The sequence below is a fragment of the Triticum aestivum genome, chromosome 1A (assembly GCF_018294505.1).
Source record: "Triticum aestivum cultivar Chinese Spring chromosome 1A, IWGSC CS RefSeq v2.1, whole genome shotgun sequence".
In the NCBI taxonomy this organism is placed as follows: Eukaryota; Viridiplantae; Streptophyta; class Magnoliopsida; order Poales; family Poaceae; genus Triticum; species Triticum aestivum.
This window is the reverse complement of record NC_057794.1, coordinates 552,001,349-552,017,475: the sequence shown is the minus strand read 5'-3', so window position 1 is coordinate 552,017,475 and position 16,127 is coordinate 552,001,349. Positions and strand designations below refer to the sequence as shown.

General features: G+C 46.4%; 1 protein-coding gene across 1 annotated transcript; it reads right to left on the bottom strand.

Annotated features, from left to right (window-relative positions):
- Positions 1 to 9,758: 9,758 nt before the first annotated feature.
- LOC123180673 (WAS/WASL-interacting protein family member 3) lies at positions 9,759 to 10,853 on the bottom strand. Its single transcript, XM_044592774.1, has 2 exons — positions 10,233 to 10,853; positions 9,759 to 10,101 (listed from the first exon to the last, which is right to left on the bottom strand). The coding sequence occupies exons 1-2, from the start codon at positions 10,818 to 10,820 to the stop codon at positions 10,021 to 10,023; spliced, it is 669 nt and encodes a 222-aa protein (XP_044448709.1). The 5' UTR covers positions 10,821 to 10,853; the 3' UTR covers positions 9,759 to 10,020.
- Between the last annotated feature and the right edge of the window lie 5,274 nt (positions 10,854 to 16,127).

Genomic DNA, 16,127 nt, shown 5'->3' with positions numbered 1-16,127 from the left:
CGTTAATCCTATTCTGATGCATAGCCTGTCATTGCTGCTACAGTCATTGATACCTTACCCGCAATCCTAAATGCTTAGTATAGGATGCTAGTGTTCCATCAGTGACCCTACACTCTTGTCCGTCTGCCATGCTATACTACTGGGCTGTGATCACTTCGGGAGGTGATCACGGGCATATACTATATACTTTACACTGTTACATTACCTGTGATACTGTTCGGAGTTGGGGGCTGAAGGGGCAGGTGGCTCCATCCCGGTAGAGGTGGGCCTGGGTTCCCGACGGCCCCCGACTGTTACTTTGTGGCGGAGCGGCAGGGCAAGTTGAGACCACCTAGGAGACAGGTGGGCCTGGCCCTGTTCGGAGTTCGCGGACACTTAACACGCTTAACGAGATCTTGGTATTTGATCTGAGTTGGCTACGAGCCTATACGCACTAACCATCTACGTGGGGTAGTTATGGGTATCCCGACGTCGTGGTATCAGCCGAAGCACTTCAGACGTCAGCGACGGAGCGGCGCGCGCCGAATTGGACTGGAACGCCACTAGGCTAGGTCTGCTTTCGGCCGCGTACGCAATGTGCAGGTGTGCTATGGGCGATGGGCCCAGACCCCTGTGCGCTTAGGTTTAGACCGGCGTGCTGGCCTCTCTGTTGAGCCTAGGTGGGGCTGCGACGTGTTGATCTTCCGCGGCCGGGCATGACCCAGGAAAGTGTGTCCGGCCAAATGGGATCAAGCGTGTTGGGTAAGTTGGTGCACCCCTGCAGGGAAGTTAATCTATTCGAATAGCCGTGATCTTCGGTAACAGGACGACTTGGAGTTGTACCTTGACCTTATGACAACTAGAACCGGATACTTAATAAAACACACCCTTCCAAGTTCCACAGACAACCCGGTGATCGCTTTTCCACAGGGCGACGAGGGGAGGATCGCCGGGTAGGATTATGCTACTGCGATGCTACTGGAGATGCTACTTGGAGATGCTACTTGGAGATGCTATTTGGAGGACTTCAGTCTACTCTCTTCTACATGCTGCAAGACGGAGGCTGCCAGAAGCGTAGTCTTCAACAGGATTAGCTATCCCCCTTTTATTCTGGCATTCTGCAGTTCAGTCCACCGATATGACCCCTTTACACATATACCCATGCATATGTAGTGTAGCTCCTTGCTTGCGAGTACTTTGGATGAGTACTCACGGTTGCTTTCTCCCCCCTTTTTCCCCTTTCTTTTCTTTCTGGTTGTCGCAACCAGATGCTGGAGTCCAGGAGCCAGACGCCACCATCGACGACGACCCCTACTACACTGGAGGTGCCTACTACTACGTGCTGCCCGCTGACGACGACGACCTGGAGTAGTTTAGGAGGATCCCAGGCAGGAGGCCTGCGCCTCTTTCGATCTGTATCTCAGTTTGTGCTAGCCTTCTTAAGGCAAACTTGTTTAACTTATGTCTGTACTCAGATATTGTTGCTTCCGCTGACTCGTCTATGATCGAGCACTTGTATTCGAGCCCTCGAGGCCCCTGGCTTGTATTATGATGCTTGTATGACTTATTTATGTTTTAGAGTTGTGTTGTGATATCTTCCCGTGAGTCCCTGATCTTGATCGTACACGTTTGCGTGCATGATTAGTGTACGATTGAATTGGGGGCGTCACAAGTTGGTATCAGAGCCGACTGCCTGTAGGAATCCCCCTTCCACACTCCTTGGCCGAATTCGAGTCTAGACATTGCAAAACTTTTACTAACATGGTTGTGTGCCTTACGGGCCCACGTCGCCATCCGGATGGTATTAGGATCTTTTACTCCTCGATCCTTACTCTGGGACTCTGAACTCTCTTCTATTCGGGTTAAATGAATTTTGCTAAATCTAACATTAGGATCTCGTTATCACTTTCACCCGGAGAGCCCCTTATTATGGATGATCGTCTGCTGTACGTGAAGACTCTGAAGATACTCTCCGCTGTTAACCCGAGAACTTGTGTTCATCGCGTTTGCAATTCCCCTTCCATCGTCAACCCTTATGGATAACTACTTGCAGTTGTTATTCTTACATTCATCCCCAGTTGGTCTTGTTATTACAAGATACCCCGTAATACTTGTCGTTGTTTCGATAATCCTTTGAGCTTACTGCCTTGCTGTTCCTTGTCACCTGAATACCCCTATGGATAATTCTCGCACTTATCGAGTATCCGCTCACCCCCCAGTTGTTCATGTGTTTCACAATGGTCTTCGAAATACTATTCGATCTTCCGAAAATCCTCAGCAACTTATTGCTTTTGAAATTCTTTGCTTGCTTGCATTATGGTTAATCCCATAAGTATAGTAATCTTATTGGCATTCTTTGCCACCGTCATTTTGATCCTATTGATTCAACATGAGTGCGAATGCACGCAATCATCAGTCGGATCCTAGAATTCATCCTTCCGGCTCAGACGTCGTTTTAATCATGAGCTGGTTCTCGCTAATTAAATTGTCGTCGATTTTGCCCCTAAGTCTATTGAACCTATCCATCCTTGATCAGAGCGTCTGCTTCTGATTCTTCGCTTTGTAAACCATAACCCCTTAGCAATTGAGCTCTAAGTTATTCAGTTGTTTCGATAATCCAATGTCTTTGCCTGGCTTCTTCCTCTGGTTGTGTGTCGATACTCACCCCAGATCCTTTGCTGGATTTTATCCGACAATGTCCTTCATATTCAATAACCTTGAGCCTTTCCTAGGATATATACCGCCTTTGGTAAATTGTATCCTCTACTTTGCCAACCATGCTCTGCTATCGAGCTTGTGTTATTTACTCCTGAAGTTTGTGGTATATGTTCCTAGGAGGCCCTGATGGGTTGGACATATGCTTTTCTTTAAACTGTGTGAACCCGGAAACCACTACGGGTCATACTCTACTAGTGTTATGTCAGATAAAATTTCAACACACAATTTCGTTGAAGGCGAGAAGTGAATGAAAGGTTATGCATTAAAGAAGTGGGAGTCGACCTTGAACTTTGTGTTCATGCCCATGGACACGATGTAGATCCTGTCATAGAAGCTTCTTGTAATAATAACTATTTCCTTGATATGAAATCATCTGGTATTTATGTATTGGTCATTTGCAGTCGTGGTCCCGACCACATTTTCTCCTTGATTCAATTTCTCGGACAAGTTAAAGTGCTTGCCTTTTGCAGATCAATACGCTTGCCCAACCTCTATTTTGATCTTCCTCGATTATTAACCTTTGGTATCTCGAGAACTATGTTGCTTCCTGCGAGTCTTCATCTAGTATTGCTTCTCACCGATCTCGGATTCCCCCCCAGGGTCTGAGTTATTAGTCACTCGAGAACACCGATAACTGAATCGAGTCCGCACTGCGATTCAACAACTCTTAGTAATCTTCATCGCTTACGAGTTTGTACTCGATTATGTCATTCCTAGCTGATTGACTACATCATCATCGTCAGGTTGACTGCTTGACGATTTTACCTATGTCCTTCATCCTTGGGGCACAATCCGGACAGTGCTCTAAGCTTACATCGAACTTTCACCATCATATTGTTTGTCTTGAGAGATAACTCTAAATTTTGGGATGACATCTTATCTACGGTTATAATAGCCTTTTGCTTCACCATTCCCTTGGCTTGATGCCGTCGCCGAGCGATTGCATCTTCATGGAGCCTCTCGACAAAATTTGTCGTGATCATCATCAACATTTTAACTCCTTCCAGGATATCAATCAAATTCATGATGGGAAATACCATCCTTGCCCCTCGATGATCGTGTTATCATTGACCACATCCTTGTCTTCCCTCAACACAAACGTGTTCATGTTTTGGATTGAATCTTGAGTTCCTTGCTATCCAGCATTTGTTCTACTTCACCTTGAAGTATTACCATCTTTTATGTCAAGAAGGTTGTGAGAAGTGCTCCGCCTCTTAAAATCTCTTGGTATGGTGATACTTCTCACCATCACCATTCTTTCTTGGCCCCAATGCTGATTCTAACCGGAATACTAGCAAGTGAACGGTGCTGCTTGGATTCTGTACTCCTAGCAACCCTATTGCTTTGAAGTTAATGGCCGACAGCTCATCCTCAGGCTATTGGTTATTGATTCACCATTCTGACATTGGTCGTGCAACCCAACCCATATTTCGGGTGCACTTTTCAACCAATGTTTAATTGTGTATGTGTTCCTCAAGCATACCCCATTATATTATTTGATCTGACAGCTGTTATCTCCTTGTTCACATAATTGTGGAAATCCATTTTTGGAAATCTCGATGAATTGTCGCTGAGTTCATCAGCCACCTCCTCACCCTCTCCTTGGTCTAATGATGAGCTTTTGTTTGGAAACTCGCTTCCGTAGTAAATTTCCCGAGAATCTTGCAATGTCATCTCATCAATTTGTGTTGCACCTTTCTTCTCAGGCATCCCGAGTCTGAGTTATCCTGACACCAATCAGATCTGAATCTCGGTCAGATATGATGGTTGGAACATATTTTCAAGAGTTATAACATTGATCCTTTGATGACCCGGTAACATGATGTCATGCCTAGCACCCCCCCCCCCCGGCTGGAGGACCTATCATTATAGATTCCTTTTCAGCAAGGTTATCCATTCATCCATGAGGAAATTGTAAGACTTATTCTACAAGATATTCCTGATGGATCCTTCGTGTTTCCAAAGTCTGATCTTCACACGAAGACCATGTCAAGGCTATCTCGAAGCATGTCAATGGTACTCCGATTTTCAACAGGAACATTTGAAGCACGATGCTAAATTTTATTTATCATTTATCCTAACACCATTGTATGGGTAATGTCATGATATTTCTCTCCCCTTTCCTGAAGGGTTTTCTACGTTATATCCTATCATGGATATCATGCTCTGCTTGTCCTTGGGAAGGATTTACCCCTGAAAGATGTGTTTAAACACATTTTCCTTTCCATTGTTCTGTTTAAACATAATAATCACTTTTCCTTTCCATTGGTTTGTTTAAACCTTATTGTGATCTATATAATATAAGCAGTAATATCCCTGCTCAAGTAAACACCTCGGTGTACCATCTTGTCTGGTGTAACCCTGTTACTATTGTTGATGACATTCCGGTAGCCACCGATGGACGAGAACTTTGCCTATTGGTCCGCCTCGTTCAACGAGCAGGAATTGGTTCTCTTCGTCCCTCGCCCTTGGTATCGATGTTGTTGCCGACATATCTGACAGGCTACCCTTTGACACGCCTTACTATCATGACCGTGCAAAATGTCGGCCCCCTTCCTACTTTCAACCACATGGTGGGCCCATAACCCACAGTTCCACATGATCGAAACCTGACTCTCCTGCACCCCCCTTCCCAAGGTTGTTCCTCGCGTGCGGCCTCGTATGTAATTCACGGGCCACCGTCCCAAGTGATCTATTTTGGTAGCAGACGCAATACTCAATCTCATTGCTCTGGACCCCTTTCGCATGTTGTTTCAGACATCGAACAATGGCCTATCCGTTTGAAACTTCTCATGGTACCTTCTTACTTTACTCTCGATATTTTCTTAAGTTCAATTCGAGAGTTACTTCCTACCCCATTCCCTGAGTTTTGTACCAGATAGTCAACCTGGTAAGGCCCGCCCTTCCCGAGTCTTCCCCCCATATCCTTTTCGTAAGTACGATGAAGATCCCGAAGAAAGGATGGCGACTTCATCATTTTGACCTGAAGCAGAAGTATGAAGGCATCAATATATTGGATCGACCTCTTCAAGAAGAGCAACCAAGACTGAGAAGATTCGTTAGCATTTCGTAACTAGACCTTTCCCCCTTAGTCCCCCTCTTAAATCTCGGGACGAGATTTCTTGTAGTGGAGGAGAATTGTGATGCCCGGATAATTAGGCTATAGTAATCACGTGTTAATGATGCCAAGCCATCAAAGTTACTGTCGTTAATCTCGCGTTAGTTCAGAACCGATCCAAATTCAAATTTGAAAGAAAGGCAAACAACAAAACTTTTGAAACATTAGAACCAAAATGTTCGGTTTGTGGCAAATAATCCTTACTAAATATTTGTGAAGGAACCACACTTTTATTATGTGTTTTAATGCACTGAAATGATTTAAATATTAGCAAACCTGGTTATTTAAATGCCTTTATAGATTGATAAAATATCAAACCAAATTAATTGGGGTCTAGACTTTTGTGGCGGTGGACTAAATCGAAATGTTCAAATTAGATGCAAAGTATATATTTTTACAGAACCTAAAATAATAGGAAACAAAAAAAATAAAACAGAAAAGAAAAGAGGAAAATAAAGAAAATACAAAAGAGAAAACAGAAAACAAAAATAAGAGCAAACCCCCCCGGGCCGTGGCCCAACTGGGCCAACACCCCCAGGCCCGGCCGGCCGGCCCACCCCGCTACCCCCCTCCTTATCCACTCCCTCCCCCAAACCCTAACCGACAGCCACCCACTCGCCACCCCACTCGCTTTCTCCCTCTCCCCCCGATCCAATCGGGATCGGGCCCGACGCCGACGCCGCCCCTCCCGCACTCCCCTGCGCCCCACGCCGCCTGGACCGCGTCGGCCACCTCAACCGCACGCCGTGCGCCTCGTACCCGCCGTCCCCAGCGCCCGTGGACGGCCCGCCGTCGCCGCTCGACGTCGTCCCGCCGCCAGGAACCTCCCCCGCCGGACCACACCTCGCCGCCTCGACCGCCTCCTCGCCGGAACCACGTCACCGTCGCCGGAGTCACCACCTCGCGTCCTCGTCCTCCTCCCGGAGCTCCTCCGCCTCGACTCCGTCGACGTCGTCCCCAACCCTCCCCGAGCCCACTGCCTAGTCCCCACGATCGCCGGTGAGGCCCCCGGCCTCTTCTCTTCCTCTGTCCCCGTATGCACGCGCTCGCGACCACCGCCACTGTTGGCATCGCCGTCGGCCACCGCGAGCCCCCTGCCCCTCGCCCTGTGCTGCTCCCCACGGCGCCCGCAGCACCCGTCGGCGCTCCTCCTCGCTGGTCGTGTCCACCCCAGCCCCGCGCGCCACTGTCCGTGCCGGCGCCACCCCCCCTCGCCTCCGCCCGCCGTGGCCCCGGCTGGCCGCGCCGGCGTGCCCCATCGTCGGTGCCCCATCGGCCTCGTCCCACCCTGCAAGCGAGTGCCCGCTCGGGTGCGCCCGCGCCCAGCGCCCACGCCGTTCGGGCGAGCGCCCGCACCCATGCCCGCTAGCCCCTCTGGGCCACAGACACATGGGGCCCACGCCCCAAAACAAAAAAAAGAGGGATTAAAATAATAATAATAAAAAAAATTAAAATTAATTAAAATAAATATAATTAATAAAAATAAAAATGATTTAATAAAATTAATTATTAATTAATTAATTATCTAATGAATTAATTAAGTTAATTAATCTGGTTTAATTAATTTAGTTAACTAGTTAGGTTAATTAAATAGTAATTAAATTAACTAATCTGTAATTAACCTAAACAGAGAATGACAGGTGGGTCCCACTGGACCCACATGTCAGGTTGACCACGTCAACTCTGTTGACTGCTGATGTCAGCATGACATCATGCTGATGTCATTAATCTGTTTTTCGAATTAATTAAATAATTAATTAAATTCCAGAAATTAATAAAATCTTTAGAAAATCATATCTTTTAATCCGTAACTCGGATTAAAATATTTTCAACATGAAAGTTGCTCAGAACGACGAGACGATTCCGGATACGCAACCCGTTCGTCCGCCACACCCCCTTAACCTATCGAACTCGCAACTTTCCCCCCCTCTGGCTCCTCTGCCCAAAAACACGGAACCCCGGGAATACTTCCCGGATGCTTCCCCCCTTCACCGGTATCACCTCCTACCGCGTAGAACACGTCTAGCTCTGCCTGTTATCCTGTTATGCACTTGCTTGCTATGTATTTACTGTTTCTCCCCCCTCTTCTCTCCGGTAGACTACGAGACCGACGCTGCTGTTGACCAGTTCGACTACGGAGTTGACGACTCCTCTCTCTTGCCAGAGCAACCAGGCAAGCCCCCCCTTTGATCACCAGATATCGCCTACTCTTCTCTATACTGCTTGCATTAGAGTAGTGTAGCATGTTACTGCTTTCCGTTAATCCTATTCTGATGCATAGCCTGTCATTGCTGCTACAGTCATTGATACCTTACCCGCAATCATAAATGCTTAGTATAGGATGCTAGTGTTCCATCAGTGACCCTACACTCTTGTCCGTCTGCCATGCTATACTACTGGGCTGTGATCACTTCGGGAGGTGATCACGGGCATATACTATATACTTTACACTGTTACATTACCTGTGATATTGTTCGGAGTTGGGGGCTGAAGGGGCAGGTGGCTCCATCCCGGTAGAGGTGGGCCTGGTTCCCGACGGCCCCCGACTGTTACTTTGTGGCGGAGCGGCAGGGCAGGTTGAGACCACCTAGGAGACAGGTGGGCCTGGCCCTGTTCGGCGTTCGCGGACACTTAACACGCTTAACGAGATCTTGGTATTTGATCTGAGTTGGCTAGGAGCCTATACGCACTAACCATCTACGTGGGAGTAGTTATGGGTATCCCGACGTCGTGGTATCAGCCGAAGCACTTCAGACGTCAGCGACGGAGCGGCGCGCGCCGAATTGGACTGGAACGCCACTAGGCTAGGTCTGCTTTCGGCCGCGTACGCAACGTGCAGGTGTGCTATGGGCGATGGGCCCAGACCCCTGTGCGCTTAGGTTTAGACCGGCGTGCTGGCCTCTCTGTTGAGCCTAGGTGGGGCTGCGACGTGTTGATCTTCCGCGGCCGGGCATGACCCAGGAAAGTGTGTCCGGCCAAATGGGATCAAGCGTGTTGGGTAAGTTGGTGCACCCCTGCAGGGAAGTTAATCTATTCGAATAGCCGTGATCTTCGGTAACAGGACGACTTGGAGTTGTACCTTGACCTTATGACAACTAGAACCGGATACTTAATAAAACACACCCTTCCAAGTTCCACAGACAACCCGGTGATCGCTTTTCCACAGGGCGACGAGGGGAGGATCGCCGGGTAGGATTATGCTACTGCGATGCTACTGGAGATGCTACTTGGAGATGCTATTTGGAGGACTTCAGTCTACTCTCTTCTACATGCTGCAAGACGGAGGTTGCCAGAAGCGTAGTCTTCAACAGGATTAGCTATCCCCCTTTTATTCTGGCATTCTGCAGTTCAGTCCACCGATATGACCCCTTTACACATATACCCATGCATATGTAGTGTAGCTCCTTGCTTGCGAGTACTTTGGATGAGTACTCACGGTTGCTTTCTCCCCCCCTTTTCCCCTTTCTTTTCTTTCTGGTTGTCGCAACCAGATGCTGGAGTCCAGGAGCCAGACGCCACCATCGACGACGACCCCTACTACACTAGAGGTGCCTACTACTACGTGCTGCCCGCTGACGACGACGACCTGGAGTAGTTTAGGAGGATCCCAGGCAGGAGGCCTGCGCCTCTTTCGATCTGTATCCCAGTTTGTGCTAGCCTTCTTAAGGCAAACTTGTTTAACTTATGTCTGTACTCAGATATTGTTGCTTCCGCTGACTCGTCTATGATCGAGCACTTGTATTCGAGCCCTCGAGGCCCCTGGCTTGTATTATGATGCTTGTATGACTTATTTATGTTTTAGAGTTGTGTTGTGATATCTTCCCGTGAGTCCCTGATCTTGATCGTACACGTTTGCGTGCATGATTAGTGTACGATTGAATTGGGGGCGTCACAGTTAGCACCCTGAAGCATAAACTTTCCCATGGTTCTGGCAGCTCTTCTAAAAGGGAAATCTGTATACAAAACCACTCAAGGAACCTAACTAGACCCAATTTGCTGTCCTCTACCTCAGAACCAACACCATCCAGTAATGGGCATCAGGGCGTGTTAGCCATCACAGGAAGAAAGAGATATGGGAGCAATTGAGAAGTTGCTCCCGTCTGAAGTTTCATCACGGCAACCATGAATCACCTCTGCAAGAGGAAAACAAACGCACATGAAGAACAAGAACCAACTTTGTTGGAAACAGCAGCCTAACTGATGGATCAGTATCTTAGATTATTGTTATCATCGATCTTGTAGTTGTCCAGGTCCACCGTCGAGAGGAAGAATCCCGGGCACAGCGCCTGCAGCTCCAATCCAAGGAGCGAGAAAGAATCTCTTAATTAAACACCGGAGGCGGACCCGAGATCGGGCATGAGGAAGGAAGAAAGGAACGAATCGCAGGGAGTCGAGGTCTCGAGGATCGGATGCTTACGTCGATCTTGGCCTGCTGGGCTTTGGACCGCTTCTTGCCGCGGCGCGGCGGGCGCTTGCAGCGGACGGCGGCGAAGTCCCGGGCGATCTCCTGTTTGGTGAGGGCGACGGCGAATCCCCTCTTCCTAGGCTGCTGCGGCTCCGTCAGCGGCGGCGGAGGCGCCGAGGCGGGCGAGTGGAGCGCCTGCCCCGCGCCAGCGTCCGTTGATCTGGACGCGGGATGCGTCGCGGGGTAGCGGAGCGGGCGGAGGTGCCGGGACCGCTGCGGCCGGGAGGAGGAGCCGGCGGCGTCGCCCTGGGGCGGTTTCTCCTTGTCCGGCGACGGGGTGGCCGGGTGCTGGGGAGGAGACGGCAACGCGGTCGCGACGACGGGGGCGCCGTCCTTGGAGCAGCGGAGGCGGCGGCGCACACCCCAGGTGAAGGAGAAGCAATCGAGGGGGGACGTGGACGGAGACTCTGGCTGGGGCTGGGGCGGGGGCGGGGGTGGCGTCGGCGAGCGTTTCGCCGCACGATGGCGGCGGCTGCGGTGGTGGTGATGGTGATGCTCGCGGTGGCGATGGTCGTCGGAGGCGGCCGCCATGAGAACCATGGATGATTGACGAGAGTCGCGCGGCGCGGCAAGGGGGCCGGGGGGGGGGGGGGGGGGGGGGGAGGAAAGGGCGAGGTTTTTGAAAAGGAAAAGAGTAGCTTTGCCCCTGGATTCCCGGTCTCTCCGCCTCCATCCCACCAGAACTCGGCCGCCGAGTGCGATCCGATCGGTTCCGGTGCGGCGCGCGTCGTCGCTCGCGCGGTTTCTCTCTCGCCACGGCCGGGCTCGCACGCACGCGACGTTGGGTTTGCGACTCCCATCCCACCATGGCATGAAGGGTGTGCACACTCAAAAAAGAAAATCTATATAATCGAAATGTCATAGTAGTATATATGGTACGATATTTTGCAAAAGAATAGCATAAGTAATTCAATCAAGTTTCACAACAAAGTGGCGGCGGAGGAGGGGGAGCGGCGGCGGCGGAGGGGAGTGACGCCGTGATGGCGTGCACTGATCGGGGCCTTGAGCGGACGGGGTGGCGGCAACGAGAGGAGGGGGTGGCAGCGGGGTGAGGGGAGTGTCTGGTTAAGCGGCGGCCGGCCGATTTAGGTCACGCTCCCTTACATACCGAGAGGAAATAGACGGTGCGTTGGGCTATTAGGTTGTTAGGGTTGTGGGCTTGTTGGCCAAAATAGCCAAATTGTGACAAATTCTGGGTGGGCCATGACCCATCGGTCTGTCAATGGTACTAACCCCATGATGAACCCACACGCCAGAACCCTTGTGTGTCTCACGGTCCAATAAGGCGTACGGTGAAGCGTCCATATTTACTCCCTAGTTTCATGAGATGTATAAATAATGTTGATGATTCACGACCTTTTGAATGCGTGATCTGTGAGTACTGACAACTGGCAGTGGTGGGCTCCGAGGTGGGCCGCGAGAGCTGCTGGTTGTACACAGGGTCGGGGGATCTGGTGCGGGTTCGAGTGGATCGTTGCTGTCATTAGGCCCACATGTACTTTTTATGCGCCTGACGCATCGCTCTCACGATTTCATCGGGAGTGTTTTGTCGCCACAGGCTCCTCGACTTTGTATTTTGGGTTGGGTTGATGCCTCCAATATATATCTATATTTATATCTATACCAATATAAAAGACGAGTTGCAGATATTTAAAAAATCTCACTCTTTCTATCCAATAGTATGCATCACTATGATGTTTAGCGCTAAATGTGTTTAGTAGCATCTTTCATTAATTACTACCATGTCTAATATCAGCAGCATTAACCAAGTAATTATATCCTACCTAATTTTGAAATACAACGTATATCTTAGGTACTCCCTCTCTCTTAGTTTATAGAGCGTGCGCATACCCCTAGGTCGTCAATTTGACCAACCTAATACAAAGTCATATATTACAAAAAATATACCAATATAAACTTCAGATGTTCTATTTTCAAACGGTATAATTTGTGTGTTATATAGTTTATATTAGAGTGATAAAATTCACAAACTAGGTATGCGTGCAGGACTTGTAAACTGAAACGGAGGGAGTATCATTAATAACACAATTTATATCTTGCCTAATATTAATGATGCAATTTATATCTTGTATTAATATTAATGTACACTATGATAAAATAATAATAATAATAATAATAATAATAATAATAATAATAATAATGTAAAATACAATTTATATCATGTCTAATATTAACGTGGATTGTACATACACAATTACTAGTTAGTACTAGTACTCTAGTAGTACCCCCAGAAAAAAACTAGTATATTAATCTTTAGCTCTCTCCGTTCCTTTATATAAGGTGTATTTGTTTTTTCAACAGTAAAACGAGTACATGTTTGACCTAGTTTTTATAAAAAAAATATCAATAATCACAATACGAAATTTATATCATTCAATCCATCATGAAAAGTAGTTTCACATTTTATCTATTAGGTATTGCAGATGTTGTTATAATTTTGGTCAAACATTCAAATGGTTGACTTACACGGAAATCAATACACCTTGTATTTTGAAACAAAAGGAGTATCCTAGTAAATGCTTATGTGCATGATGATATTTGGTAGAATATTAATTATTTACACATTGATATTAGGCATGATATTAATTGTACGCCTCCGTCCTGATTTATAAGTCATGTTTGTTTTTGGTGCCAAATTTTGATTAGAGATTTAACTAATAAAATATAATGCATGTCACCAAATATTATATCGTATTCATATTTTGAACATAGTATCCAATTGTATTATTTTTTATGACATGCATCAACATTTTGTTAGTTAATTTTAAGGTCAAAATTTGGCATAGAATATAAAGGGACTAATGAACCAGACGGATGTAGTACTACACATGTTTGTTTATATTAATTGCATTAATTACACGTTGATATTTGGCAGTACTATTAATTTGGTATCATATTAATTGCACACTAGACATGTTGAGTGCTTGCCATTGAAAAATCTACGGTCTAGATGTAGTTTTTTATTATTTCAGTTGTTCGTTGTACTGCCATGATTGAAGATGAATAGATCGGAAGTTTTCTCACAAAAGATTTCCCTACTCGCTGCTACCTCTTGAGCACTTGCGTTGGTTTTCCCTTGAAGATGAAAGGGTGGTGCAGCAAAGTAGCGTAAGTATTTCCCTCAGTTTTTGAGAACCAAGATATCAATCCAGTAGGAGGCTATGCGCGAGTCCCTCGCACCTACACAAAACTAATAAATCCTCGCAACCAACGCGATAAGGGGTTGTCAATCCCTACACAGTCACTTACGAGAGTGAGATCTGATAGATAAGATAAGATAATATCTTTGGTATTTTTATGATAAAAATGCAAAGTAAAATAAAAGCAATGAAAATAACTAAGTATTGGAAGATTTAATATGATGAAGATAGACCCCGGGGCCACAGGTTTCACTAGTGGCTTCTCTCAAGAGCATAAATATTTTACAGTGGGTGAACAAATTACTATTGAGAAATTGACGAAATTGAGCATATTATGAGAATATCTAGGTATGATCATGTATATAGGCATCACATCCAAGACAAGTAGACCGACTCCTGCCTACATCTACTACTATCACTCCACACATCGACCGCTATCCAGCATACATCTAGAGTATTAAGTTCATAAGAACAGAGTAACGCCTTAAGCAAGATGACATGATGTAGAGGGATAAACTCATGCAATATGATGAAAACCCCATCTTGTTATCCTCGATGGCAACAATACAATACATGCCTTGCTGCCCCTACTGTCACTGGGAAAGGACACCGCAAGATTGAACCCAAAGCTAAGCACTTCTCCCATTGCAAGAAAGATCAATCTAGTAGGCCAAACCAAACTGATAATTCGAAGAGACTTGCAAAGATAACCAATCATACATAAAAGAATTCAGAGAAGATTCAAACATTGTTCATAGATAAACTTGATCATAAACCCACAATTCATCGGTCTCAACAAACACACCACAAAAGAAGATTACATCGAATAGATCTCCACAAGAGAGGGGGAGGCCTTTGTATTGAGATCCAAAAAGAGAGAAGAAGCCATCTAGCTAATAACTATGGACCCGAAGGTCTGAGGTAAATTACTCACACTTCATCGGAGAGGCTATGGTGTTGATGTAGAAGCCTTCCGTGATCGATGCCCCCTATGGCGGAGCTCCGGAACAGGCCCCAAGATGAGATCTCGTGGATACAGAAAGTTACGGCAGTGGAATTAGGGTTTTGGCTCAGTATCTGATCGTTTGGGGGTACGTAGGTATATATAGAAGAAAGAAGTACGTCGGTGGAGCAATAGGGGCCCCACGAGGGTGGAGGGCGCGCCTGGGGGGGGGGGGGGGTAGGCGCGCCCCCTACCTCGTGGCCTCCATCTTGGTTGCTTGACGTAGGGTTCAAGTCTCCTGGGTCTTGTTCGTTCCAAAAATCACGTTCCCGAAGGTTTCATTCCGTTTGGACTCCGTTTGGTATTCCTTTTATTCGAAACCCTAAAATAGGCAAAAAAAACAGGAATTCTAGGTTGGGCCTCCGGTTAATAGGTTAGTCCCAAAAATAATATAAAAGTGGATAATAAAGCCCAATAATGTCTAAAACAGAAGATAATATAGCATGGAGCAATCAAAAATTATAGATACGTTGGACGTTGGAGACGTATCACTCGCCAGCCAACCGAGCAGCTACCTGTTAACGATTTCCTCAATAATGTTTTTTATATTGCTATAGATATAGATATAGACATACTACTTATTTTAAAACATATGTAAGGTTCATTTTCATGCTAGCAAAACTCTTCATCAATCGATTCCCCTCCACCCACCCCCCATCGTGTTCCTCCGCTGATTTCTTTTCTTGAAACTATTTATTTCCCACCACATCATATTTGACTGCACCTTCCGGTACGTCCCTCAATCACATTAATAAACTTAACTTTTGCACCACTGCATCAATTCCATCTTAATTAACTACATGGTGCAACACATGCAACAATGTTATGCTATTTAGTTTCAGCACATGACGTGGCTAAAAGAAAGGGAACTAAATTTAGGCTTACAAGGTTTGAGCTATGGCAACCACTTGATTTAGAATGCAAAAATCATAACAAATGGCGCCAACAATCATGTTGTAGATTGTTCTATAAAGGGGTTTTGCCGGTAAGTTTATACTAGCTTTAGTGCATTAAGGTGCAGGAGTACACGGAACAGATAGAGCCACGACAAGTAGAATTCATGTGGTAGCTTGAGAAAATTAGTGTTGTGCATTGGTTATTCATACTGAAACCAATTTTAACATCGTTGCTTGCAAAAAAAAAAAAATCGGGCCCTTATAGGTTGCAAATAAGTAACTCTCTTGTACTCTTTGCAAACGAATTTATTTAAATTGATTTATTTGGTCCCTACAAATTTTCTGAAGATACACTCTTATGAGTTACAAGATTGTGCAAATATATTTCCAATTATTTCTTCTTCAAAAAGATTTCTCATAGACAACATTAGAATAGGATGAAGCAAACCAACCTGCGGTTGGATGGCTAAGAGGACAATGGTATCCTGAGCCCACTCAAGTCCTAGACTTGACATTGGAGCTCGCATTTTCTGGATTTATTTTAGGCCTTTCGGTGATGTGCGTTTAGTAGGAGGAGACGTTCCCGTCGACTATGAAAGCGTTTACGGCGACTTTGTTAATCTCAAGATGATGTGCTGGCTCACTCTCTTAGAGGTGCTCACAAGGGTAGGGTGTATGTGCATGCGTTCATAGTGTTGAGTGTATGTGCGTATGTTTGAGCGTCGTGTATTAAAATATATATAGCAAACAAAAATACAATCACTTTTGTGCTAGGCGACAGTCAGAT

Coding starts and splice junctions, on each gene's coding strand:
- LOC123180673 (XM_044592774.1), bottom strand. CDS start 10,820: ATGGTTCTCATGGCGGCCGCCTCCGACGACCATCGCCACCGCGAGCAT. Junction 10,102..10,232: donor CCCAGCAGGCCAAGATCGAC/GTAAGCATCCGA, acceptor TTGGAGCTGCAG/GCGCTGTGCCCGGGATTCTT.